The sequence below is a fragment of the Mizuhopecten yessoensis genome, unplaced genomic scaffold, assembly GCF_002113885.1.
Source record: "Mizuhopecten yessoensis strain PY_sf001 unplaced genomic scaffold, ASM211388v2 scaffold6045, whole genome shotgun sequence".
NCBI lineage: Eukaryota > Metazoa > Mollusca > Bivalvia > Pectinida > Pectinidae > Mizuhopecten > Mizuhopecten yessoensis.
In genome coordinates, this window is record NW_018406352.1 from 202,453 (window position 1) to 229,991 (window position 27,539).

Here is a 27,539-nt window from a genome sequence, read left to right on the forward strand (position 1 = left end):
AACTTTCAGTTCAATCGGTCCAGCAGAACTTGACTTTAAGTTTGAAATAGGTTTTCAAAATGGCGGCCGTGGCGGCCATATTGGATTTCTGATCGACCCGAAAAATAACAACACTTTGTCAGGACCATGAGGCGATCATTCCTACCAACTTTCAGTTCAATCGGTCCAGCAGAACTTGACTTTAAGTTTGAAATAGGTTTTCAAAATGGCGGCCGTGGCGGCCATATTGGATTTCTGATCGACCCGAAAAATAACAACACTTTGTCAGGACCATGAGGCGATCATTCCTACCAACTTTCAGTTCAATCGGTCCAGCAGAACTTGACTTTAAGTTTGAAATAGGTTTTCAAAATGGCGGCCGTGGCGGCCATATTGGATTTCTGATCGACCCGAAAAATAACAACACTTTGTCAGGACCATGAGGCGATCATTCCTACCAACTTTCAGTTCAATCGGTCCAGCAGAACTTGACTTTAAGTTTGAAATAGGTTTTCAAAATGGCGGCCGTGGCGGCCATATTGGATTTCTGATCGACCCGAAAAATAACAACACTTTGTCAGGACCATGAGGCGATCATTCCTACCAACTTTCAGTTCAATCGGCCCAGCAGAACTTGACTTTAAGTTTGAAATGTAAAATGTTAACGGACGACGGACGACGACGGACGAAAACGGATAGCAATAGGTCACTTGAGCTAAAGCTCAGGTGACCTAAAAATAAAATACATCCCTGAAATTCTAGGGTTCCTCTCCCCTACACATAGATCTCCTCTACACCCCTGTAATAATATATCATGACAAAATCAAAGGCTTGCGGTAAGCTATTTGACTCCTTCACGCTGGGCTGATACCTGTCCTTTGAAGATTACAGAGTAGCGGTGCCCAACTTTGAAGTCTGTCAATTTTGCTACCCTACTGTTACTTCGCCATGTGTTTCCTTTTATCTTCATCAAACACATCAGACAAGTCTTCTTGTATCTTCTGTATTGTTTTTGGTTAAAAAAACCTATGTAAAGTTTGTTATTGTCATGATATATTCCAGGGATGCAGAGATTTGATTATCTAGAGACGAACCCTTGGGTTTCTTTATAATGTCTTTACATTATAGACTAATGACCTCCAAACACTGCCTTAAGATGTCCAAACCTTGTCTCTTAATATTAATACAAAAAATACAATGTCCATATATATAATTTCACAATATCTATATGTAATATGTCACACTGGTAAAATACTAGCCGCTTCCTACCGACTTGGCTAGGGAGATTTCTCCTTAGCCCATTTGGTAGAGCGGAAGTCTATAGTAAGCCAGAGGTCCCTGATTCGACTCCTAGCTGAGCATTGATAATATAATGACCTCTCTTACCATTGCTCACTCGGGAAGTATTGATAAATACACTTGGCAATATTTACAGTGTCCATTTATATGTATCAAGAGTATAATCTTTGGATTTGAGAATGAGTAAAGTATTGATTACCATTTCCTAACAATTTCCAAAATCACAAAGAGTGGTGTGGACCATATGCGTATTAAGACAAAACGCAAAAAAGTTATGCAAGCTTTACATTATATAAATATAAAGTGATCATGATAAGTCAATGTAAAAATAAGTGGTATTAGTACTCACTGTTTTGGGCGAAGTTCCATTATACTGACACCTGCATGAGTGTCGCCATTTAGAATTGTGTGGGAGATCGGTGCCGCTCCCCTCCAACGAGGAAGTAAGCTGGGATGGATGTTGATAATCCCACTAAATACAGAAAACTGGGACTTAACGAAATCAAGCCAAAAATAGATACGGGTTTCCCCCTGTGAAATATTTCGGTTTAGACAGATGTTCATGTGTGTCTTATATTTCTCAAATGTTTTATATCATAACCTGTAATGCCCAATTGCCCAATTTTCAAAAACGTTCCTTGTCTTTTAAGAAAAAGCAGTGAGTTTTTCTTCCTCTTTTAGACAGAAGACTGTGCCTTGTGAAAACAAACATGATTATTTCTAAAGAAAGTTATTTTTTCATTGATTTTGGGAAAACACAGCAGAAAAATTATAGAGGAAGGGGCCTTTACAAGGCCAAAATTAGGCCTCAAAAATCACTGATTACAAAGCATTGTTTGGATTTAAGGAGAAAGCCAAGTTATAGAAATGCTTGCTGAAGCAATAAGTGTTTTCCAAAGTAAAAATTTAAGGATTTTTCCTTAAAATTAAGTACCATCCTGAAACCAGGGCAAATTCATAAAATTGCTGCCTGGCAGGCCTGTCTTTTCAAAACAAGTAAGTTTAGGGACCTTTCATTTAATTTACGGCCCCAATGGGCACTTTTCTAGTTGTATATTGCACTATTTCAAAGGTTCAGCTCTGCGCTAAATTCACCTTCCTATTCAGCAGTGGAAACTGAGAGAGAAAAATCTACTGGGTAATATCATGTAAATATCACTCACTGTGGGAAAGCATTGATGATTCGTCCAGGAATCAACTTCCCGAAGGACACAAGTACACCCACGTCAAACTTCTCCCTGTCAACTTTGACAGGCCACTCATGGACAGTTAGCCCTATTTCTTCACTGTAACGTTTAACTGGAGTCTGAAATTATAGAAATAAATTAAATGAATACATAGAGTGGGTCAAAATGGTAGCTCTTAATTTTCTAAATTAGATTTCCAGTCCTTAATTTACTGTTAATGTTGTTAACTAGGGCTGTCACAATATATTGGAAAACCGATAAGGCCAGAAACAATATTATGTATGTTTCAGGTAACATGTCTGAAAAAAATAGGGTTGGTGGGTCAGGATATATTTTTACTTTTTTTTTTTCATCGGGGGTTATCATGATTTATCATGATTTTCAAAATTATAAAACAAATACTTTTGTTTTGATAACAAGTAACGAAGGCATATATATATTTGACTTGTTTATATATATATATATTTGACTTGTTTATATATAGTTGCCTTGTTCTTTGGTCCATTAAGTTGTTTCGATTTAGTGGACAAGTTATTCCAACACTGGATGGTGTGCGTTCGAGCGAGATTAAATTGTTGTGGATGGTCTGAGGTAAAGAATAAGGTTAGGTTGGGGTACCTGTAACACTGTTTTTGGAGGGGGATGGGGGCTAATACACAGTCAATACATGTACATTGTATTTCAATACATAAATAAGCTAAGACTATTGGTACTAGGATCCTTAAATCAAAAACTATTTCCTCCACACTAGCACAGGGGCTAGACACATGATATTTGGACTTAAAGGACATGCAAATAAGGTTATAGCATTGTCTATACAATGTACTTCACCCTGTATTCTTTAACTCATTCACCCCTGAAAATTCATAATGAACTGTCAACTATTCCAACCTTTGAATTGGTAGAGTTCAAATGTGTCTTCAGGGGTGAATGAGTTAAAGGATTCTTCACCCAATGCACAAGTTCACATTTCATTTGTTCTGACCCCTCATCACTGGCAAGGCCCCACTTTCAAGAATGTTTGTTAACTTATGAAAATTCCTGAAGAAAAGTGTTATTAAAGATAAGAAAAAATCTAAAGTTAACAATTTTTGTTCTTACCCTTGCAGCTGGACAGACGACCTCTAAACTCTCAACGACCTTGGACTCTGACTCTGTCTGTAGCATGTTCTCATTCAAAGCCTTTAGAGCCACCAAGGAAAATGTGTCGGACCCAAAAAATAAAACTCTCCAGGGAGGACACATTCTTACATTGGTAAACTCCTTTGTATTAGAATAACAGACCGAGGTGGACAAAGGTGAAGTCTGGGATATCAACAATGATGGCTTAACTTGAAAGGATTGTCTTTGTGATAACGACGTAGAAAAGGATGTTGTTTTATAAGTTAATCTTGATGAATTTCCATTGGAAAAGGCACAAACTGCAGATACTGGAAACAATAAAGATGACGGTTTGAGTTGTGGTCCTCGAGCTCTTCCACTACAGCAAACACTTGGGATAAACACTGATGATTGTCTCCCTTTTGATATAGAATTCTGTCTCAGATATCTTCTTTGTAAAATGAAAGCACTTTGTAAATAACTTGAAGATGACCTAAATGTTTGAATTTTATGGCACTGTTGCATCTTCAGTAAAGCATTCGGCTGATACAGATGTGTTGATTGAGATGCACTGTTGTGTTTAAGACGTGGAAAGTCCTGGGTCATTTGACCTCTGGGACATCGGCAGATTGATTTGATGACTGACGTGCATCCCAATTTCTTCAAGGAGATGGACATCATGTCTGTTCACATAAATGCCAGCTGGGTACCTGCAAAAACAAACAAATATGTAAGAAAAGATTTACGAAAATCTGCAGAAAAATACAGCCCAAAGCTTTAAGCATGACAGACAAAACTCAAATGATTTTCTGTATAATTATATTTTTATAAATGGTAAATTTGATAGCCATCCCGGCCATCTCATGATGAATGATACAGTTACATGTAGCTACAGGCAAACTAACATATAACAGTATGCCTTATATGTTATTATATATAGTAAAGATTATTTTCCGATACAGGATTTGTATGATATCCTCTACACGTACAGGACTCAAAAATGTTTAAAAAAAAAAAAAAAAAAAATTATATCAAAGTTCGGTTATGGACATCACTTGTTTAACAAATAATAAATTAAGTTCTGTAATTATAATTCAATTCCTGTTCAATGAAATGTTTATCGAGTTTGTTTGTTTATAAATGTATTAATCTGTTTATAAATGTACCAAAAAAATGTACCCAGACAAAAATTGTTTAAAGATTTCCCCATGTTGGAACCTTGTGACCTTGAATGAAGGTCAAGGTCTCTTTTTTTTTTTAGATACTTGGAAAAATCTCCAACTCAGCTTCTTACCGTAGCTAAAGGCTAGATATTTAATATGAATGTTTAGCTAGAGGTCTGTATGGTTCACAAGAGAAGCGTTAACAGTTAAAGAAAGACAGACACAGGCGAAGACGACTGCTCACCAGTACCTTGGTTCAAGTGACCAAAAAAACATGAATGGGTATCATGTATCAAGACTGGACAAATAAACCGCAAACCAAGGGTATCACTTTTGAAGTTAATCAAATATTTAGTTGATTTTAATATGTGATGGCAGATTTATATGGGGTCAAAAGTCAGGAGGTTTTCCTGCCCGCTTCACCGATTTGGCTTGTACACTTCAGGTTGAAAGAAGAAGCCTGCATAGTGCTCTTATATGCTATTAAACCTGTCAAAAAAACCCTGTTCAAGCCTTTGTCAGGTATTCATCTATGATTCTAGACAGTTGTCACTAGTGACAAATTTCGAATAATAAAGCCCAAATGATAAATGTCACCCTGTTATTAAAATACTAGCCGCTTCCTATAGCTACCGTCTTGGCTAGGGAGAATTTCTCTTTAGTGCATTCAGAAGAGCGTAAGACTAGTAAACCGGAGGTCCCGGGTTTGACTCCTAGCAGAGGCTTTGAAAAAATAATGCCCTCTGTTACATTGATGCCCACTTAGGGACCCGGGAGATATGACAAAAATACTTGGTGATACTTGCAAAGGAATCGCTATGAGTTCTTTCATGAAGGGGGAGTATGTCACCCTGGTAAAATACTAGCCACATCCTACTGTCTCGGCTAGGAGAATTTCTCTTTAGCTCATTTGGTAGAGCGTAAGTCTAGCAAATGAGCACTGGACTGGTTTGATCGTCAGCGACCAGGCAGCTCGATTGGTAGAGCAGATCTGTCTGTAGTTCGGAGGGTTCTGGGTTCGAACCCATTCATTTTCCAGCTCCTACTAGTCTACACCTTAAATAGTTTCTCTAGCAAAGACTAGAATTCACCAGTGAGGTGCGGGTGGGGTTTTATTATAATATTATATTTTTAATTTAACACACACACACAAAGTACAAAAAATAAAAAAAAAACAGCTTATGTAACCTTGAAGGAAATGGATACTGTTCATATTGGTCTCATATTTAAGGAATAAATAAATAACAATGTGCTAATATCTTGAAATATGTGCCTTTATATAACAAATAAGCTGTAACACATCCCTAAAGAAGAATTTTCATTGGACCTGAGTGGATAATTCGACCTTTCTAAGTTTCTTCTGATTTCCTGAATCCTTATCTTCAGATTTAAAAAATCTTGACGGACCACTAATGAGCAGAAAATGTCTCATTTACTACCAAAACCAAGACATTGTATGTTTAGAACAGTGTCATAGTTTGGTGATAAAACATCTTACACATTTCTGCCTTACCTTGAAAGTTCGCACTGTACCGGCAAATATTGACGTTTCTTCGTGGTGCCCTATGGAAGGGAGATCACTCTAATGTCAAAAAATTGAAGGTCAAGGTAAAATACAGATAATACGAAAGTACGGCTGCAATTTCCTAATTTACGTGTTTAGGACCTTCCTCAGGTAAATTACCTGCTAATCTTGTCCAATTGTCGTCTGCGTAAAACACAGGCTTGAGGAATGTGAAGGAATTTCAGGGACGACATATTGACAGCGAATCTACATTAGAAGTGGTGTTGAGAAAAAATACTGCTTCATGAGGTTTGTATGTTTTTTGCAATCACAAAACTGTCATGCCAACTGTCCATTTAGGAAATAGACAGTTCTATAGTATAAGCTTACAACAGGTAAAACTTGTTTAATTTCTGTTGTGAACGAATACTGACCTCTTTAGCCTCAGATATGTTTTCATTATTATTTTCTAAAAAATGTGTCGTCCAAATATTTGGAAAACTTCAATGAGGAAGTCGTGTGTGACTCAACACGATTATGATCAACATTTTTGATTTTTGGCCCAAGATCTGAATCTATTTCAGGGTGTGATGTGAGTGGTCTGATTAATCTTGTGCTGTAAATAGACGTGAACTTAGTCTTGTGTATGTGTACGTGTACTATTGTTTACGTTTCAACCGTAAATAACGGTTAATTGTACACAGGCATTCGTCATAAAATCTGAGGCAGTACAGAGGTGACCTAGCTATAGCTATACTGTACGTATATAGTAGCTATTAATGAGTGTGTTTTGGTGTTGTCAGAGGGAGATGGATGTGTATTGCATGGACGGTTAATGTAGGTCAATGTAGACCTCTGCATGAGTAGTGTTTGATGTTTTCCTGTGGTGAGTTTATATAGCTATAGCATATGTATGTGAATCGATATATAAACAATGTTATACTTGTAGCGGTACTGGACTCACTCACTCAGGGTCGATCGTCGGCGACCAAGTAGCTCAATTGGAAGAGCACCTGTCTAAGAGTTTGGAAGGTCCCAGGTTCGAACCCCAGTCTGGCTGTGCATTTTTCCTCTCCTGTTGCGTTATAACTGATCATGAACATACTTTTTGACTTGTGCACCAAGCCAATGTATATATTCAAGGGTAAAGAACAAATAATAAAAGGACAGTCTTTACTAACCGATGTTATCAAATGGCGGGAAGTACAATACAATCAGTGGAATACATTCATTTAAAATTTCATCCTGAACCAGAGACGTATAAAATTTCATCCTGAACCATGCAGAGACATATATACTGACAAAAATCAGCTGATTCACGTTCCACATATAAATTTAAGGTTAAGTATGTGCATTAGGTATAAATATCAAATCAATTTAGAATGATAATTCATTCAAATATTTAAAGTCGACACATTTTTAATAAAAAATCAACTATAGTAAATGGATCCAGATACCAACAAATGTGATACAATGTATACAATATGTGTTATACGATCTGTGTGATACAATGTAAACAATATGTGTTATACAATCGGTGTAATACAATGTAAACAATATGTGTAATACAATCGGTGTAATACAATGTATACAATATGTGTAATACAATCGGTGTAATACGATACAATGTGTCTGCATGGATCTGTACTGCGTTAACGTTGGTTATCTCAAGTTTGGACGTCCTGGGTTGAAATCCCAGTCTACAGCTGTCTTTTCCTGATACATTAATATATATATATATGCCAGGTGGTCAATCTGAGCAGATCATTTATTGCTATGGAAACATCAAATTTAGTACTGTACACTGTACCTAGAAAGACTTCACTGTAGACATCTATCTTCTGAACAAATAATGGATTTTAACTAAATTGGGTCTAGAATCCTTTGGCAAGGGAAACTCAGTTGTTAATAATGGAGGGTGTGACCCCCTTTAGGGCATTAGGCAGGTTCAAATAGTGGAAATAGAGGTAAGGTCCTTCTCTTTATATATATATGAATAGAGGCATTCAAACCAAATACGATATATATATATATATATAGAACATCCTTAGGCCAAGAGTAGCCACCCTTTGACAGAGGGACAGGCCAAATAGGGGAAATAAAGGTAAAGGTATGGAGGTGTTTTAACCAAATCTGTACTAGAGCATCCTTCAGCAAAGGGAACTCAATTTTTGTATAAATGGAGGGTGTCTGACCTGAATGAGAGCAATCCTTGGCCCAAGGGGATACACTGTTGTATAAACGGGGGTGTACTCTCCTCCTCCTCTGGAACAGATCTAGAGGGCTGGGGCCCAACATGGGAAAAAAGGGTACCCTGGTCTTGCTGAAAGACATAAGCACAATTTGGAAATATTTGCAGAATTGTATGTAATGAGAATATTTTACCATGATTGTTTTAATATCCAGATGAGTGATACAGGCCTCTTGCTTAACATTTATTCCTTTATGAATGCCAATATCAATTAAATCAACATTGCATGAAGCATTGTTAATACATGTATGTTAAATATGGATGTATCTTAAATTTATTGCATTCATACCAACATGAATACTTTTACTTTTAAATTCATTGGTATTAGTTATCTTATATAAAAATATTTTTTTAACTTTTGCTGCATAGAAGTTTCCTGGAACAGCCTGAAGTCATCAGAGTGATTGTTTCATATGATAGTGCTGTATGTGTTATGCAGGGTGGGAGAAGTGTCAAAATGACACTGATCCAATTCCAATTGCATTCCTAAACCAATGAATGCAGTTCTTCTGGAGACTTTATATATATATATATGAACTTTTAGTAAATATATATGTAATTATTAAGGAAATCTTAGCAAAAAGGAAAATAACGCCACGCGGCACTGTGTTGTACATGTATCTTTAAACAAGATACTGTATCCTCTTGTTCCAGTCTACTGTACATGTAAATAAGTATGTGGTTTGACAGTGCTGGAATTGTTGAATGTTAGCTGTGAGCGGTGAAATGGCAGCACCAGCTGTATGCTCCCCAGGGAGTTGAGGAAGATATTGGCTGGTTGCATATAGGCCCTATAACCAGGGATAATAATTTGTGAACCGCTTTGAGACGACCTTACGAACTAGATTGTGATAAAGCGGTATACAGTACATTTCACTTAAAATCACGTCACTTATATATATTTATCGCTGTATAAGAACCTGAAATTATTATTATTATGCTTCCCGAAAATTATCAGAGTGGGGGGGGGGGGGGGGGGGGGGGGAGGGAGCATATAGTTGCCGCTTTGTCCGTCCGTCCTTTTCCTGTCCGGTGCATTATTTACCCACATTTAGGCTAGGATCATGAAACTTAATGTGTACATCACTCATACTTAGGAGATGTGCACTGTACCAAATTAAGGGCCAACCAAACCCTTATTCACAGAGTTATTGAAATAATTGTGTCGGGAGCATAACATTTCCCGGATTTAAGGTAGGATCATGAAACTTGGTATGTACATTAGTCGTACATCAGTCACACTAAGGAGTTGTACACTGTACTGTATTCAGGGTCTGCAGCCCTTAATAATAGAGTTATTGCCCTTGGCTAAAATTTCAGACATATACATGTATGTATGTTAAAACATCATTTTCTTCCAAACTCCCTTTTTCAGCATATTTTTACCAATATGTGTCATAAATCTAACCAAATGCAAAATTCACAAACAGGAAAAGCCTCCAATAAAGTTGTTTTCGGGGAGCATACATCAGTTCCACTGATACTCATGTTGTTATTATTATTACTGTAAATTGGGGGTTTGACAACTTTTATAGCTTTCCTGCTCTATTGGGGGTTGCCAGCTGTTTACAACATTGCTTGATTGGAGTGTTTTGTTTTGCTCTACTTAACAGTAATACCCTGTTTGTACAACTTGTTTATCTTAATCTTCGTGTTTTGTCAACAATAACTTACACTTTCATGGGAAACTTTATATCTCTGATCCGTTACTTAGTAAGATAACAAAATGTCCTCCGAGCCGTCTACTATGGTATGTGTACGGTATACAGGGGACAATATGACACAGTTACTGACACTTTCGGCCGTCTTGAGGTCATCAGGTAACAGATCATAGCACCATTTATGTTTGTAGCTTATGATATTCGTGTAATAATCATTATGATATATATCACATATGACTTTAGAATTGATTTAGAATTTTAATGAATAATGTGTTATAAATGTTTTAAGTTTCAATCTTTAAAACATGTTCTTTTTCACTGGCTGTGATCCATCATATTCTTTTTAATTACCAGGTATTATAAATTTCAGGGCTTTCATTTGTCAGTTACATAAAGCAATTTCAGCCTTAAATCACCTTTTTGTCTGAAATATAGGGATGTTCAGAGTAATTATAACTTTGAAGACCATTGGTCATTTAAAGCCAAAATATTTAATCACAGAACCAACTGCAAGAATTCATAATCAACTCAAGTCGGAAAAAATGTGAGTAGATTAATTACTTTGTAGTTTTCAGTAGAGCAGTTCTTGATTTCAACCCTATCTCCTTTATAGATACTTATAATGTTATAAGCAGACTTGCTGCATAAATCTCCCTATATTTTATATTTATAAACTGCTGTGTTGCCATTGTCACTGACTTACTTTTACTTTCGTTTTATTGGCTTGTAAATAATATCATCATAGTGTTAAGTTGTTACTGTGTTTACATCGTGGCTAAGGAGAATAACCTTCGGGATTTTATTGACAGAATTATAGCAATGATAGCTTAAGTAAATACATACAAACACCATAGGACAGAAACCCCGTAGACAGTTGATGACAAAGGGATGTAAATTCGTTACATGGCAATACACGCTTTGCTTTTAACTGGCTCTGCTGTCCTTAAGTGAAAAATATATATAAATTGGTATTCTCTAAGCTCTTTTAAAGGGGCTATTAAATTTAGTCAAATTACACCTTTTAAATTGATTAGATACTGAAGGTAAAAATACATATATGTACCTCCTAACAAAACTTTACGTAGTCAATAATAAACTTACCTGAAGCCGATGATGCTCTAGTATGGTCATTTTTCTTTTGGGAAAGCCGGTGATAAAAATAAAGCTACAACCAAATTTAGCTGAATATAGCAAGAATTTACCTCTTCGACTGGAAAGACATATATTTGTTTGTCTAGAAGTCAACAGATTTCTTCATTACAGATTAAGAACACCATTAAAACTGTGTCTCTTGTCAATTTCTCGACATGAATTGCTCATAAAGAGTAGCAAACTATATGATCATGAGTAATTTTGTGACAAGATTATAAAAAGAACTTTCTTCACCAAATTGTCCAAATTCATGTATTTGACACAGCCAAACAAGTTTCTGATTGAATAGCCTATTCTGAATTGTAGAACAAAAAACTCGCAAATCTTTGGGATATTTCCCACTTCTCTGTATGAATCAACTCACAACGTAACCTCAATGAGACCTGAAAGTTAGGCCTACTTTACTTGAGTTTATAAGTCTAATTCTATCATATAAGATGACTTATACTTGCAACTTTTTGTAATGGTAAAATAAACGATGCCATCAAGAGTTATTTCACAAAATTTTAGCAGTTTATTGCTGCGAGTATATTTCAAAACATTTCCGAAAATCTTACGATAAATGGTCACCACCCAGGACTGTTTGTAAATTGTCCTTGTGTATTAATAATAAGTGCGCAACCTTTTCTTGATATTTTTCATTTTCCCCTAAAAAGTGCACACGATACGTGAATATCTATGGTATTGGTAGGATGTGACTGGTGGAGTGTGATGGACATCATCTTCCTGATGACCTCAGCTGTATTCCGTCTGCGTATTGCAGAGTTATCTTCTCTGGGAGCAGGTATTGATTGTTACGTCATTGGTTTGTGTGAGAAAATTGCGTTGTTTTCTCAAAAATTGATGACGTTTCCTCTCACAAACAAGTGACGTAACAATCAATACCTGCTCCAAAGAGAAGATAACTCTGCAATACGCAAAGACGGAATATATGGACATAAAGTCCAAACAAACAAACAAGCTTCAGGGCTCAAATAGATACAGCTCTGAGGAAACCAGTAAATGCATTCTTATAATACTTTTTCTGTTTTGTTACAGAAGCAGAGAGCAATTTTTAATGCAATTGTAAGATTTGAAGATGGCCAATACTATGACCGAAGAACAGTATGATTTCATTTGGAAGAGTAAGTATTCACTGAAAGTTATATACTGTAAACATAACTGGGGAGGGGGTTTGGCTGTTATGTCATTGTAGCGTTTCCTGCATGTTAAAAATTAGCCTTTTTTGCATTTTAAATAATTGGTTAAATTTTAATGGTGCATTGGGAGTTTCTGTAGTATTACATATTATTGTGATTTCGTACATAAATAAGAAAATATGACTGCAACTTGACAAACAAAGTTGTTGTTAGATATCTTCTTATAGAGTGGGTACATACATATCAAGTTGAATATCTGATGCTGGTAACATGTATGGGCTTTGAAGGACAGACTGCATATCTTAAGAATTGAAGTTGTCTGGATTTCTGTTTTTAATGAAGAAGTCATCTTCAATGCACCAATGATGTCATTTTCAAAAGAATTCAAAATCTGAATCACAAAACAACCATTGGACTTTGCACTTGCTAACTTGTGTATAAAATCGCTAAATGTATTGAAAACTGTAAAATGTTTTACATATTGGTCGGGGTATTATTATAATTAAGATTCAATTTCTCAGCATATTCTATTGAGCTTACTCAACATGTTTGTTTTAACTCATTCACCCCTGAAGACACATTTGAACTCTTCCAATTCAAAGGCTAGAATAGTCCATTTTAAAATTTCAGGGGTGAATGAGTTAAAGAATAAAATACCATATTTGACTCCTTAGTTTAAATAAAAATACAATTCATGCGGCTTTCTTTATGACAGTTGTACTGGTGGGAGACTCCGGAGTGGGTAAAACAAACCTGCTGTCTAGATTTACCCGGAACGAGTTCAACGCCGAGAGTAAAAGTACGATAGGAGTAGAATTCGCTACTAGGTGAGACTTGATGCTTTGTTAAAAGCCTAAAATTATTTGTTTTAGAAAAAAAGAACATCTGTTGAAATATGTTTTCCTATTTTGGTTTGGAATTTCATAACTTTATAATATTTTGGTGTATTTTTTATATATCCTATATTTTGATCGGTAATTTCACCGAGTGTTAATGTTGTATTTGAGTTTGACCTTTGGACTAATGATGAGTTTGATTTCGACAATCGTTTGTAGGAATGTGATGAGTTTGATTTTACCATTCTTTTGCAGGAATTTAACTATCAAGGGAAAGACAGTAAGGGCTCAGATCTGGGATACGGCAGGACAGGAACGTTACAGAGCCATCACCAGTGTGTAAGTATACAGAGTCAGGGCAAGCAACAGTGTGTAAGTATGCAGAATCGGGGCCAGCAATAGTGTGTTTGTAAGTGTACAGAGTCAGTCAGGGCCAGCAACAGTGGTCAAGTATACAGAGTCAGGGCCAGGAATGGTGTGTACATGTCAGTGTACAGTTTTGGGGCCCCAGTGATCAACACTGTGAAGTATACAGTACCAGGGCCATCACCAGTGTTTAAGTTTATAGTTGGTAATAGTAGCAAAGGATTTGATTTTACTGTATTCCCAGTTACCAATGCAAAGATAGCATGAATATTAAATACCGATCAAATATTGATACCATTGGTTTTTATCTCCAAGAATATATATTTCCTTTTAGAAAGCATTAGTAAACAATATACATTTATTGTATGGGTGTGAGGGAAATAGCACTTTTATTGTCCCCTGAGACATTAACCCTTTCCCGAGGTGAAGTTGATGTCAAGGGGGACAATAAAAGTGCTATTTCCCTAAATACCCATACAATAACTGTTTATTATACCAACAACAAAATTATTCCATTTCTTTTGTAACAATGTCCAATCAGAATGAACGAAGCCAAAAATTATGCAAAAAATTTGAATGCAGGTTAAATAGTTCATTCCGGATAAATAGATCTTAGTGACTATTTACCTGGTAAACAGTTTCTTGAAAGAGGTTATTTTGATTAGCATTTCTATTTTCTTCTTTTATAAAGTGTAAAAAGGAAGAAAGGTATAATAACATAGTATACACAGTAACTACATGTGAAGGGCAAAATTAACATGGCAAAATTTTGCCCAGTATTCAGTATTTGCTTTCACATTTAAAAATGGGTGCTGCAAGGGTGCCATTTAATGACATCACCTAGCTAACCACAGGCTTTAGATACTTCATTATATCACTGGATGGAAGATCCAATTATCACAAATTTTCGTCTCGTCAACAGATATTACCGTGGAGCTGTAGGGGCACTAGTGGTATATGACATCACTAAGCCGGAGACTTTTGAGAATCTCCAGAAATGGCTGGACGAGTTAAAAGAGCACGCTGACCCCTACGTCTGTATCATGATTGTCGGGAACAAAACTGACCTGAGGTCAGTCCGAGCCATCCAACAGGAGCAGGGTCGACTAAAAGCTGGTATGTAAATTAGGTCAGAGACACGTTTCTAATAAGCATGCAAAATTTAAAGGGATATATGCATGTGATGTCATATACAATGTAACGACTACCTGTTTATTTCTTGATTTGTTAGAACATGCAATTCTTTCTGAGAGAACTAATTTTGTAATAGACAACAAAAAAAAGGAATTCTACCATATTTGTAAACTTTGTAGATGACCCCAAACTGAAATATTGTAAAATAGGGGTTTAGTTTGGTATGGTTTACTGGTTTTACGTCTTCCTTTACCGACGGTGGTCTGTGTTCGGCCGACGAGAGGGGGTAAGTTCGTCTTACCAGGCCCTGTAGAGATGCAAAAAGTCCTAGGCCATTCCAGGTCATACCCCAAGTTCAGAAAGCTTCTGAGATGTGGATAGGCTAGCTATCACAGCAGCTGTGGTCTACAGATCCATGTCTACGCGTGATCCCGGTTGTCCTCTTATAAAATGTGTAAAATAGAAACTGCCGCATGTTTTAAATGTGCTGGCAGGTATTTTTTGCCAGTCACATTTTCATTGGCTTAGAGAAGGCTGCTGAGACGAGACTCGGAATGAGGCACTTTCAGATATTCAGGCTTAATATCAACAAATCCGGAGAGAACAGATGATATTAATCAATTTGTTTTGCTTGATCAAATGATAATGGGAACCTTGTTACGCAACATAATTTGTAGCAATATTTACGTTTCAAGAAACCTAATGGTACTTGTTTTATCTTGAACAGAGGAACACAAATATTCTTTTATCGAGACCTCGGCTCTGGATGCCACGAATGTTGGTGAGGCTTTCAACAACTTGTTAGTGGGTAAGTGTAAAACTCCAGTGACTTTAATTATATGATATCGATGCCCCTCTGTAAGGTGTTCTAATGTTATGACAGATAAAAATTGTTTACGTAAAACCAGGGGCCTACATGTTCAATTATGCAGAACATTTACTTTGTCCGTTTTAAATGTAACATTTTTGGTAATAAATCCAGACTGACATGCAAAAGTTTATGCGGGCCTTGCAAGGCTTTGTCAAGGCTCGTCTGAAAGCAGCATCAGATTACTAGATCCGACCTTATTTCATAAACGGACAACACTGGTCCGACCGGTTCAACCATTTTAACCACAATAAATGAAAACGACTAAGGTCCCTTAATTGATAAATGTCTGATCTGCAGTGATACTCAGGCTGTGTAAGCCAGTAGCTGACCCAGTCTACTGTTCAAAGTGTTCACTGTTGATGCCAACCTCACATGTTATATATTTTAACAGTTTGAACAGTTTTTTCAAGTACAAATTTTTGAATGCCTTCAAAAAGTTGGAACGCTCTGGATATCATTTTTCATGCCTCCATCTATGGGAAGGTGGAGTGATCTATGCTCAAGTGGGAGTCTTTAAATCCACTTCACAGAGTTGTTTCTCTTTGTTCATTTTCCCCTAAATCAAACCACAAGACTAGAGTTGTGAAGGTTTAATTATTCTTTAATGCAGCATTTATACATTATAATAAATGTATTCACCTATTTAGTATATGTATCCCGTTAAAAATGGAAGCGGTTGACTAGAAAAATTCAAAAATCCTTTTACAAATCTAGGAGAAAGCTTGGTTTACAGAAGTAGAGAAAGCTTTGATTACAAATCTATGAGAAAGCTTTGTTCATGACTATTATTTGATGCAAGATGTATATATACAGCCAGAAATAACTTTTAAAAAGTTTTCCTTTTTATAAGATTCGTTAATCATCAAAACAAAGGGAAATAAAATAGCTTGTTCACCTACTTATACAAACACACAATATTGTAAGTATTGTCTATAGTGAAGAGGCGATTGGAGAAATAAAAATATGACATTTATTCTAATCAATTTTAAAGATTTATCGATACATCAAACTTTCCGCAAAGTCCAAATTTTCCCCTAATATAATACTACTGATATATAAATTGAATATTTTAGGAGTCCAGCTTCTCCCTGTTTAGAATGATTATCTAGGTTCCACCATTATGAAAACATTGACAATTACAACTTATAAATCAGTCCCGGTGTAAAAATCAGCTAGCCTACTATTTCTTCCCTGGGGAAACTTTCAGACGGGGAAAGAAATGACTTCTACACAGGGTCATTTTAACACCTAAACATAAAAACTAAAGTGTATAAATACATGGAATTGTAAAATATCGTTCTTATTACTTTAAATCCAATGATTATAGAGTCCAACATATATTTCTTACTTTGTGTTCTGTCACTGAACAATTTAGTTTGGTCATGTGCAGTAAATACAGGATCAGAAAGATGTTCAAAGTTCAACATTCATGAGTCAAAGTCACTGTCTCAAATTTTCCTGATGATCCCGACGCAAAGTACGAAAAATAAAAGTTTGACTGTAAAAATCTGATGACAACTCGCCTCTATGTCAAAACATGTCAATGTTAACGTTGCTCCAATAAATTCTGATGTTTGGAAGAGATTTGTCGTGTTGTTCACACTGTTTTCTGGATTCTTCCTTACTCTGTATACCTTCTGCAGGGTTAGACACTAACTTGTTTTGCTTGGTAGTCCACAGGACCTTTTTGGTAGTTGAATAGATAATTTACTAGTCCTTTGTCAAATTAACTAGTCCAAGAATACTTGATAAGGAAAACTTTTGACAATTATTATGCAATATATCGTCTTTGAAGCAGTTAACTAAATTTTAAAAAGGATTATTCTTAGTTCATAATCATCTTTTTCACAAGTCCAAAGGACCAGTTAGGTTAGGTGACTCACTAGTCCTTGCTGAAATCTACTAGTCCAGGACTAGCGGACTAGTGTTAGTGTCCATCCCGGACTTCTTGGTATTCATGGTACAATCAACAAAGATATAGAAGATACATCACTTGTCTACGACATTGTGTCTCCACCCAACCCCCGTCTGCAATTTACAGTAGATTGTCCATGCTCAGTTATTTGTGACTCTAACGTCCTCTGTTTTTGTTTATAGATATTTTCAAAGTTCAAGTTGAAGATCAGAATTTGGATACAAAAACAGCTGACAACACATCACGCATCGTTCCGAATTCTTCAGAGGATCCGAATCAGTCAGAAGGTGGTATGCAGCAATGTGGCTGTTGATCTGTGTTTTTGTTATGTTTGTTTGTCTAGCTTATTTTATACTTGGTGCAAAGACTTTGAGTGACAGAGATTGAGTCTTAGAGTGAAGAGTTTTATGTGACTTGTATTGTTTGAATCTTCGATTATTAAGAATTTATGAGACAGGAAAATAGATCTTGGTACAAGTGGTAATATATAAAGAGAAAGTGACTGGAATATTCCACATTCATCTTATCATGTAATTTTGATAAATATTGTAAATTCATACTGTACCGAAAAAAATTGAATGACCTTTTTTTTTCAAAATCTTTCATTCAAGTTAATGTGAGGTATTGTCTTGCAATATACTTAAGCCAGTCCCAAAATCATGATACATGTAGCATATTCACTGCTAAAATGAATACATGATTTTTTTATTTTTGTTTATTTAATTCCTCAGAGGTTAATTCCCAAAAATTATAAGTAGATCCTTTTTATTCTAGTGGTTGATAATTCAAGAATCTGGCAAGATACAGGATACTTGCTTTTTGTTGTATATATAATATGAAACATGAATTCTGAAGAGCTTTTCTGTGGCTTTGTGAATACTTGGTCAGAAGCTGCAACTAATGACTTTGGGCATTTATGTTTGATAAATCCCGAGAACAAATTTTCCCCTGAATATTTTTTCTGGAAAAAAGTATCATTATGTATAATATCCACTGGTTCTTGTACCATGACATTTACTTGACAAAACTTGAACTTGATTTTAAGGAACCTTATTGCGAAAGTTAATGAGAAGCTTGATCGAGTCGGATCTGAGGCATGTTGATGTTTGAATGCTGTGTGTTATAAAATGTTACGTTGTTGTAAGGGAATGACTATGTGTATTTATTTATGTATATATAATATATTTGCTAGAGAGTGTTTCTGACTGTGTTTTACATTGCAGTAAAACGCTTTGACAACTCAGATTTCTCCCTGTTAGGCTATATAACTATGTTGATCTGTTTTTTGTTTTAAAGTTCTTATTAAAATCTCCATTTTAATCTCTTTAATCCCCCACTAATATGTACGAACTAGTAATCCAATTCACTTTTTTTTTCTATTTCTTCCTAGATATTATGTTTCCGTTATATTTTTGCCAATTTAAAGCAAAAAAAATCTGTAACCTTAAAAGCTTGGGCCTGTTTGTTTATGCAGAACAACCGTTATATCCGTTTCGAAATGTAACATTTTTGGGTATAAATCCTGGCAGACCTGCAAAAGTTTATGCAGGCCATGCAAGGCTTGGTCAAGGCTCCCCTGAAAGTAGCATCAAATAACTAGGTCCGACCTTATTTCATAAATGAACAACTCTGGTCCAACCCGTTCAACCTTTTGGACAGCGTTAAACGAAAACGGCCCTGAACAACCCCCTTTTTTAAGAGGAATTTGCCAATTTTGCAGAGGCACTTTAAACTTCGTTTTAGTTTTATCAACTACATTTGTTTACGAAAATATAATATTACAATATTAAGGTTGTATGCTACCTTATTATCAGCCTTGACAATTTTTGCCCTCTGGAAATTTTAAACAGTGAAAATAAATTTGGCAAATTTTAACCTGTTCCGCTGAACGAGTTATTAAGGATACAAGGGAGATTACTCTTCATAACAATTATTTTTTTCTTACAAATCTTTTAGTAGAATAATGTGTTTCTTTATCGATTAACAAGTGTTATGTTTTTTTTGCATCTGTTTTTGTTTACATTTAACATATTGTATTCATTTTGTTAGTATGTCAAGGTCACTTATTTAAGGCATTGATTTGAACATTTTAGAAAATGAGTGTGTTATAATTTAACAATGATAAACAGTAACTTGTTTGTTAATGAATATGCATGAAAATTTACATTGCCAAACATGAACAATATTTCCTTTCATTTTCTATTCCTTATCGGACTTAACGGCATTCCAAATGTCAACCATGAGTTCTTACTAAACTTATCCCATTAATTTCGTGTTTTAAGATTTTTTAAGTTCAACCCTTTCACCACTGTAGACCATAATCGACTCATCCATGTCAATGCATGGGAGAGTTTACTAAAGTTACATAGGGGTGAAGGGTTAATGTCTCTCTAATGTTGACAGCAACTGCTTTAATTTTATACAATAACCTCTTAAAGACACTGAATACTCAATCAGATAGTATGCCTGTATCAGATGCTGGAAAGCATGTAGTTCAATAGCAGGAAAATTAAAAAAATACGTATGACCATTTATTTATCAATACTGTACTTAAATAACACAAAAAAGGAAAAAAAGAAGAAGAAAAAAATGAAAAAAATGATTTCCGACAGATTTTTATCATTGAAGTAAGGAATTAATGCATTACTAAACTGACATTGGAAAATTTTTTGTTGATTTTTTAAATCATGGAAATTATGATTTATATGCACATTTTGTAGTTTTAAAAGTATTATTCCGATAAAGAAATATCAAGTTATAATTGGGGAATTTGAATGTAAAATTTATATTTAAATTCTTCAATGATAACTAGAAATTTTGTTACTTCTAGTACTAAAGTTAAAAAAAAAATGAATATGAATCTCAGCATGTAACAAATAATAAGGAAATCTGAGGAAGGCTTGGAAAATTCTTATAATGATACCGTACATGTACTTAATCTAAACTTCATGGACAAAGCATCCTCGATACTCAGGGGTTTCACTCACTATCGCTCTCTACACCCTTGGAATATGTCATAGCAAATCTGAAGGCCCAAAGATAACTGTTTGATTGTTCTCCGGGGGGGGGCGGGGGGGGGGAACCTGACCAATCACTAGGCTGATACCTGTCCTTTGAAGATTACAGAGGAGCAACGCCCGACTTCAAAGCCAGTCAATTTTTACCATTGCATGACCGCAGGATTCTTTTGATGTGGTGCACACTGAGCCTTCAATTTTGCTATGACATATTCCAGGGGTACAGACAGCGAAAGTGAGCTTGACCCCTGGAGTATCGAGGATGGGGACAAAGAAGAGTTGACACAAATTGTTTGAGACATAAACTCAACTTTAGTATCACTAGGCTGATACCTGTCCTTTGAAGATTACAGAGGAGCAACGCCCGACTTCAAAGCCAGTCAATTTTTACCATTGCATGACCGCAGGATTCTTTTGATGTGGTGCACACTGAGCCTTCAATTTTGCTATGACATATTCCAGGGGTACAGACAGCGAAAGTGAGCTTGACCCCTGGAGTATCGAGGATGGGGACAAAGAAGAGTTGACACAAATTGTTTGAGACATAAACTCAACTTTAGTACTATTTCCTCAGCCATGACACTTCTTATTTTGTTCATATTTTTAAAACTTAAATCTTCATAACACTGATACTTTAATGTGCTAAACTTTACTATCACCATTGTCATTATTTTAAAATATTTGTTCATTTACTTTTCAAAAGAAATATTCCATAGAATCCCATTGCCATGCATTTTGCAGAATTCTCAGTTGTTTGTGATGTCTACAGTGGGACAGCAATCCTAATTGTTCTTTTTGCAAATTTAAATCCGCTGAATGAGTAGTATTTTGGTAATATTTCAAAAACATAAAAATATACTACATAATGTGCTATAGTCATCCTCAAGTTATGCACGGTATTTTTGAGAATTTTTAACTGAATCGTATCTGTCTATAGATATATTTCCCCGAAGTTGTCTTGTACTTACCATTGTGTGTATCCTGGAGGCTGTTGTTCAAAGGCAGATTATCAAAACATTAATCCAGTATATTTTCGAAAATATTAAAATTCAAAACTTAAGTTACAGAAATTTCTGGCGAAAAAAACAAAAACAAATATATATATATTTTTTATTTTTTTTGAGTTTGTGATTAAGATTTGGTATTTTTAAACTTTTGTTTTGTACCTTGACCTATAGTTGTCAAGAAGATATAATATTCTGATGCAATATTGTGATAAATGAAATAAAAATACATATCTATATTCTATATGATCTCTGTTATTTACCGATTGTAAAATTGATGTGATTTATTTCTTAAAAAGGATTTTGTCAGAATTACACATTGGTAAGAAAAAAACACCTTATATTTACTATGTTACGAAAATAGAGAAATTTGGAATTCTACAATACATTGTTGAATTTGCAAGTCAATCTTGAACACACACAGGGTTTGATACTTTAACTCATTCATCCCTGAAATTTCATAATGAACTATTCCAACCTTTGAATTGGAAGAGGTCAAATGTGATTTCAGGGGTGAATATATATATTGTAGTTATATAGTAAAGTATTGCTACTATCCATTATGCAGCAACTTAAGAAAAGTCAACTTATGTTTACTAACAACAGGGGGGTGGGGACCCAACATCTCTGCAAGGAAGTCAGTTCCATAGTGGCGGTAGGGATCCTAGGGTGGATATACCCTAATCTTAACAGTGCTCATCAGGGAAAGAGCAACTACACAACTGAAATATAGTACAAAGTGTAAAACATTTGTAATTAACTCATTCACCCCCTGAAATTTCATAATGAACTATTCCAACCTTTAAATTGGAAGAGTCCAAATGTGTCTTCAGGGGTGAATGAGTTTTAAACAAGTCAATCTTGAACACAGGGATCTGGTAGATCAATTTTACTGTCATAGTTATGTACAAATATGTATCTACTACAAAGTAATTTCTGATATAAATATTTCAGGTTGTCTGGTCCCTGTGTAGTTAGACTTGTATGTGTGTTAAGGATATAAGCTATAGTACGTGATTTACACCTCCTTCCCAAAAGATTTCATCACACATATAACCTGGTAGCTAAAGGGACCAGTAAAAAAAAAAATGTTTCCCATTTTTTTGAGAGAGAAAAAATCATGAATATATGCATTCATAATACTCCAGTAATTTTCATGATCTTCGGTACACAATAAGGTTTGGAAGGAACATGACTCTGACACAGTTCTTGTCATCATCATTTCTGCATCTGGAATTCTGTTAATTTGTTTACTGTGAAATCAATAGTTTTTGTGGAGTTTTAATTTTGTTCATTTTGTGGGTACTAGATTCATCCATGAACTTATAGGTCCACAAACTGATTACAGGTTTGATATTCAGCTATTTGTAGGAATGGTGTATTTTGGGGGGAACCACAAAAATTTGACCCCACAATAATATTTGATTTCACAGTACATGTATCATTTTTAATAAATTTGAAAAGTATTAAAATATTTCCATTTAAATGTAATCATGCTTTGAAGTTGAAATCTGACATTGCTTTATTCTATCTGTAAGTTGTAATACTAATAGTTGATGCCTTTCAATTAGACCATGTCTGTATATCGACTCTCTGTAGATAATGTCTAACTGTTAAGTTGTTATAGAATGTGCCTTGATGTGATGAAGAAGTTTATATCTATAACAGTGCTATCATGAAAATCAAAGGGCTCTTCTCTCTTTACTCATAACTCCTCAACACCCCTCGAAATTTCATGACAAAATCAAAGGGTCTTTATTCAGTGCTATCATGAAAATCAAAGGGCTCTTCTCTCCTTACTCATCACTCCTCAACACCCCTGGAGATTCTGTGACAAAATCAAAGGCTCTGTATTCAGCATATTATTACTTAAAATGATACAAGTGGACTTATCAAATGTCTTTGATGAAGATGTAAGGAACACACATTCTTATTTCATGGTTTTTATTTGGAGCAAAAAATGTTTGTCTAAAATCGCGAAAATTGGAATTCCATGAAAGTCTTCGCTAAATATTTGTCCATGACTCATGTAATATGAATTCACCCAAAGTAACAGTAACATTGACAGGCTTTAACCCTTTCACCACTGTAGACCATAAAGGACTCATCTGGATCAATGCATGGTAGAGTCTACTAAAGTTACATAGGGGTGAAAGGGTTAAAGTAAGTAGTAGCTCTATTTTGATTTTTCATAGGACAGGTGCATTTCCAGCTACATGATTGGTCAGGTCTTGTTTGCCTGAAACCAATCAAATGCAGTCAAACTAGCTCATGTGACCACCTCAGTAAGGAGACCACCCATGTTGTCGGACCAATTTTAATTTTCTACAACGTAGTGATTTCTCTGTGAATAAAACCTGTATTCAGGGACCACCTGTGGTAAGAGATCGCTCTTCCCATGGGTGGTCGCCTAACTCATTCACCCCTGAAATTTCATAATGAACTATTTCAACCTATGAATTGGAAGAGTTCAAATGTGTATCCAGGGGTAAGTGAGTTAATACCAAAAGTCTCTTACTTTGTCATGACATATTCCAGGGGTGTCCAGAAGATATGTGTTTCGTGAAAGTTGGAACCGTTGGATTTGAACGATGTACGTATCCGTACCGGAGTTAGAAACACTTGTACATAAATATGTATCATACTTATACGTGTGTCCTCATCTAATCATGTAAGACAATTATCTCTTAGATTATCTACATTTCCAACACATTTAATTTTTGCAAAATTACATCATCTGTTCGTGAAGACTTAAATTTCTATGAATATTTTATGTGAAAAACATATTTCACATTTAAGTGAATTTAGGAACAATGGATGTGTGATGAGAAAACAAATGATGGGCGGAATGTAGGTAGTCTATACTACACTGTATCTGTAATGTATTTACTTGTTATCCTCGAAACATTGAGCTTTAATAAATATATATACATGTGATTTATAACTCGTATTATAGGAAATATTTTTGAAGTACTTTCTTTCTCAGTTTTATGCTTATTGATTATTTTGTTGAAACACACTTTTGCGATATGCAAGTACGACTGCCCTTAAGCAATTATAAATCACTACACTTTTGAGAGAGAGAGAAAAGAAGTAAATACACATCCATTATTTCATGTTAAAAAAGAAATTTGACAATCTGATTTTTAGATAACAGCTAATAGAAACTATATTAATCTGGTAGTTTAAACAATTAACTTATTTCATAATTGCAGTATAATTAAGTTTCATTTTCAATGAAATTATTCAAAATGCAATTACATTAAGCAATTACAAATCTAGCAAAGTTGATATCAATAAGTGTCAGGTTTATGCATTAGTAGCTTTAGATTCTTTTTATATAAAGGGTGAGTGGTGTAAAGGACCTTTGTGTAGCCTTGAAGTGTTATCAGTAGTAGATATATCCTTAACAATAAACAGAATCATGGTGTAAAGCGGAACATTTCTCATTTCAATTTTCATGCATCATATATTACAATGCCATGAAATTACAAATTTTGGTTCAACTCATTCACCCCTGAAATTTCATAATGAACTATTCCAACCTTTGAATTGGAAGAGTTCAAATGTGTCTTCAGGGGTGAATGGGTTAAGGGACTAGGTATGGTTAAGGCCTTCTTATGTTAATCACAAATCCAAATATACATCATCTTTTTAAATTTTATGAACTATAAATGATTTTAAAATCCAATAATAGATTTTTGATTTTAATAGAGTTTGGGCAAAAAAGGACTGCACCATACAGAGTCCTTTTTAAACACTTTAATAGTAACATTGGTATATTTACTCCATCAAAATGGCTCTTATATATTGTCATTTACTGTAAGGCATAGTGATATAAATATTGACTCATTCACTCCTGAAATTTCACAATGAACTATTCCAACCTTTGAATTGGAATAGTTCAAATGTGTCTTCAGGGGTGAATGGGTTAATATAATACAACTTTTTCAATAATAGGAAGTCAGTGAGCTAACGATTTAATGATCTGATACAGAACAGCATCATGCATTGATTGGTACTTTTTTCAAATATAAAATTAACATGACCACTTGCTTTATTTTTGATTTTTTTCTGTAAAGTGAGTTAAGCATTAAGCCAATGTACATACATGCACATTTTTACTTTATTTGTATCTATCCCGGCTTCATTTAAACTCTTTGGCATACATATCATATGAAGACAATTTTAAGGGATTTTTTTCTTTGAAATAACACAAAAGTATGGTTTTCAACTATTGTCATCTTATTTTGATGTGTTGATTTGAGTATTTGTGAATGTTTGTGTATTAAACTTGCTATCAATCCAGTTTATATATCATATGTATGCATACGTGTCTTTCATATCTGTGTATGTAACACACTTATTTATATCTGTGTATGTAACACACTTATTTATATCTGTGTATGTAACACACTTATTTATATCTGTGTATGTAACACACTTATTTATATCTGTGAATGTAAAACACTTATTTATATCTGTGAATGTAACACACTTATTTATATTCTGTGTATGTAACACACTTATTTATATTCTGTGTATGTAACACACTTATTTATATCTGTGTATGTAACACACTTATTTATATTCTGTGTATGTAACACACTTATTTATATCTGTGTATGTAACACACTTATTTATATCTGTGTATGTAACACACTTATTTATATTCTGTGTATGTAACACACTTATTTATATGCTGTGTTTGATGACTTCTGTCTGTTTCTATAAAAATCTTCTTTTTTTCTGTCCCAAGTTTTAACGGATTTGCTTAAATTGTCAATTTTGCGGAATCCATTTTCCGTGGATTTCATGTCTAGTGTGGATGACACATAGTGCTACATTTAGGATTGATTAAAATCTTTCTTATTTCATTTTATTTATTGGGAGCAAAATAATTCCTCTAAAATCACGAAAATTTGAATTCCCAGAAAATATCCTTTTGCTGTATACTGTCAACAGTTACATTTTTGTCATGCTTAAGATTTGTCCTTGGGTAATGCAATATGAATTCACCCAAAGTTGAACTTGAAATTGCATTAGAAATCTTGCTTAATCTTAATTAGTGTATTTTCAAATGTGTGAATTTTCTTGTTTTGGGTTTCGAAAACTTTTGTCGATAAATACATTCATGCATATTTCCATGCTAACTTGGCAAATCCGGGATAAATGAAAATTTCAGTCATGTGAAAATTACCACATTATGGCTGAATATAAAACTGTTTCCAGCGTATATCATTTCTGTATAATTTATTGAAAACTGTAAAGATCTGAGCAATAATTATTTTGTAAAAGGTTCTTATATAAATAAAGGGTTGATCCTTATTCACTGAAATAAAAGTTCTAAGAATTATAAGTTTACAATAAGCACTGTCAACATATGAAATTAAAGACATTTTTTGTACATTTGTTAGTTAAATTTGTTTTTTATCAGGTTTATTTAAACCCTTTCACCTCTAGGTAACTTTAGTGGCTCTACCAAACATTTATCGGGATGAGTCCATTCAGGTCTACAGTGGTGAAAGGGTTAAAGCTGCTCTTAAATCCATGCACGAAACGGTTTTGTTTGAATTACAGTACATGTACTTGAAAGTTAAGGTTTGTCTTGAAAATTATAGAATTATATTTTTCTCTTTGTTCGGGTAAGATGTATAGCTGCTGAATTGTAGATCTAATTTTATAAATGTCTATTGATATTATAGCAGGAAAATAATCTTATTTTCTTTGATGCAAATTAAAACGTTCCTGGTAAGTGCTTCATGTTTGATCTTTGAAAGACCATCATTTTGGAGATAATTATAAAAAGTGTTGAAAATAAATATCTGCATGAAAAGCTTCAGTAATGCATTTGCTGGACGACTTTGAAATTAACTCATTCACCCCTAAAGTTTCATAATGAACTATACCAACCTTTGAATTGGAAGAGCTCAAATGTGTCTAATGAGTTTACATTGTCA

The 27,539-nt window shown here is 34.6% G+C and overlaps 2 protein-coding genes across 3 annotated transcripts in view; one reads left to right on the top strand and one right to left on the bottom strand.

Annotated features, from left to right (window-relative positions):
• Window positions 1-6,316, bottom strand: part of LOC110451462 (methionyl-tRNA formyltransferase, mitochondrial-like) — a 17,336-nt gene extending 11,020 nt beyond the window's left edge. The window contains exons 1-4 of the mRNA XM_021499496.1: window positions 6,243-6,316; window positions 3,567-4,276; window positions 2,442-2,584; window positions 1,628-1,750 (exon numbers count right to left, since the gene is read on the bottom strand). Of these exons, the coding sequence (XP_021355171.1) occupies window positions 1,628-1,750; window positions 2,442-2,584; window positions 3,567-4,247 (947 nt within the window). The 5' untranslated portion in view covers window positions 4,248-4,276; window positions 6,243-6,316. The remainder of the gene's footprint in view (window positions 1-1,627; window positions 1,751-2,441; window positions 2,585-3,566; window positions 4,277-6,242) is intronic.
• Window positions 6,317-6,358: 42 nt separating this feature from the next.
• On the top strand, window positions 6,359-26,988 carry LOC110451463 (ras-related protein rab-11.1-like). Of its 2 annotated transcripts, none has more exons than XM_021499497.1 (7): window positions 6,359-6,542; window positions 12,336-12,421; window positions 13,152-13,263; window positions 13,528-13,611; window positions 14,561-14,754; window positions 15,500-15,580; window positions 17,741-26,988. In XM_021499497.1, the coding sequence occupies exons 2-7, from the start codon at window positions 12,376-12,378 to the stop codon at window positions 17,869-17,871; spliced, it is 648 nt and encodes a 215-aa protein (XP_021355172.1). In that variant the 5' UTR covers window positions 6,359-6,542; window positions 12,336-12,375; the 3' UTR covers window positions 17,872-26,988. The 2 variants fall into 2 exon arrangements, with proteins under 2 accessions (XP_021355172.1, XP_021355173.1); XM_021499498.1 differs by lacking the exon at window positions 6,359-6,542 and adding an exon at window positions 6,577-6,628.
• The last annotated feature ends 551 nt before the right edge of the window (window positions 26,989-27,539 follow it).

Excerpts from the sequence above, each read along its gene's own strand:
- LOC110451463 (XM_021499497.1), top strand. The coding sequence starts at position 12,376 with ATGGCCAATACTATGACCGAAGAACAGTATGATTTCATTTGGAAGA. Across the intron at positions 13,264-13,527 it reads GGAGTAGAATTCGCTACTAG|GAATTTAACTATCAAGGGAA; the intron begins GTGAGACTTGAT and ends ATTCTTTTGCAG. Across the intron at positions 13,612-14,560 it reads TACAGAGCCATCACCAGTGT|ATATTACCGTGGAGCTGTAG; the intron begins GTAAGTATACAG and ends TCTCGTCAACAG.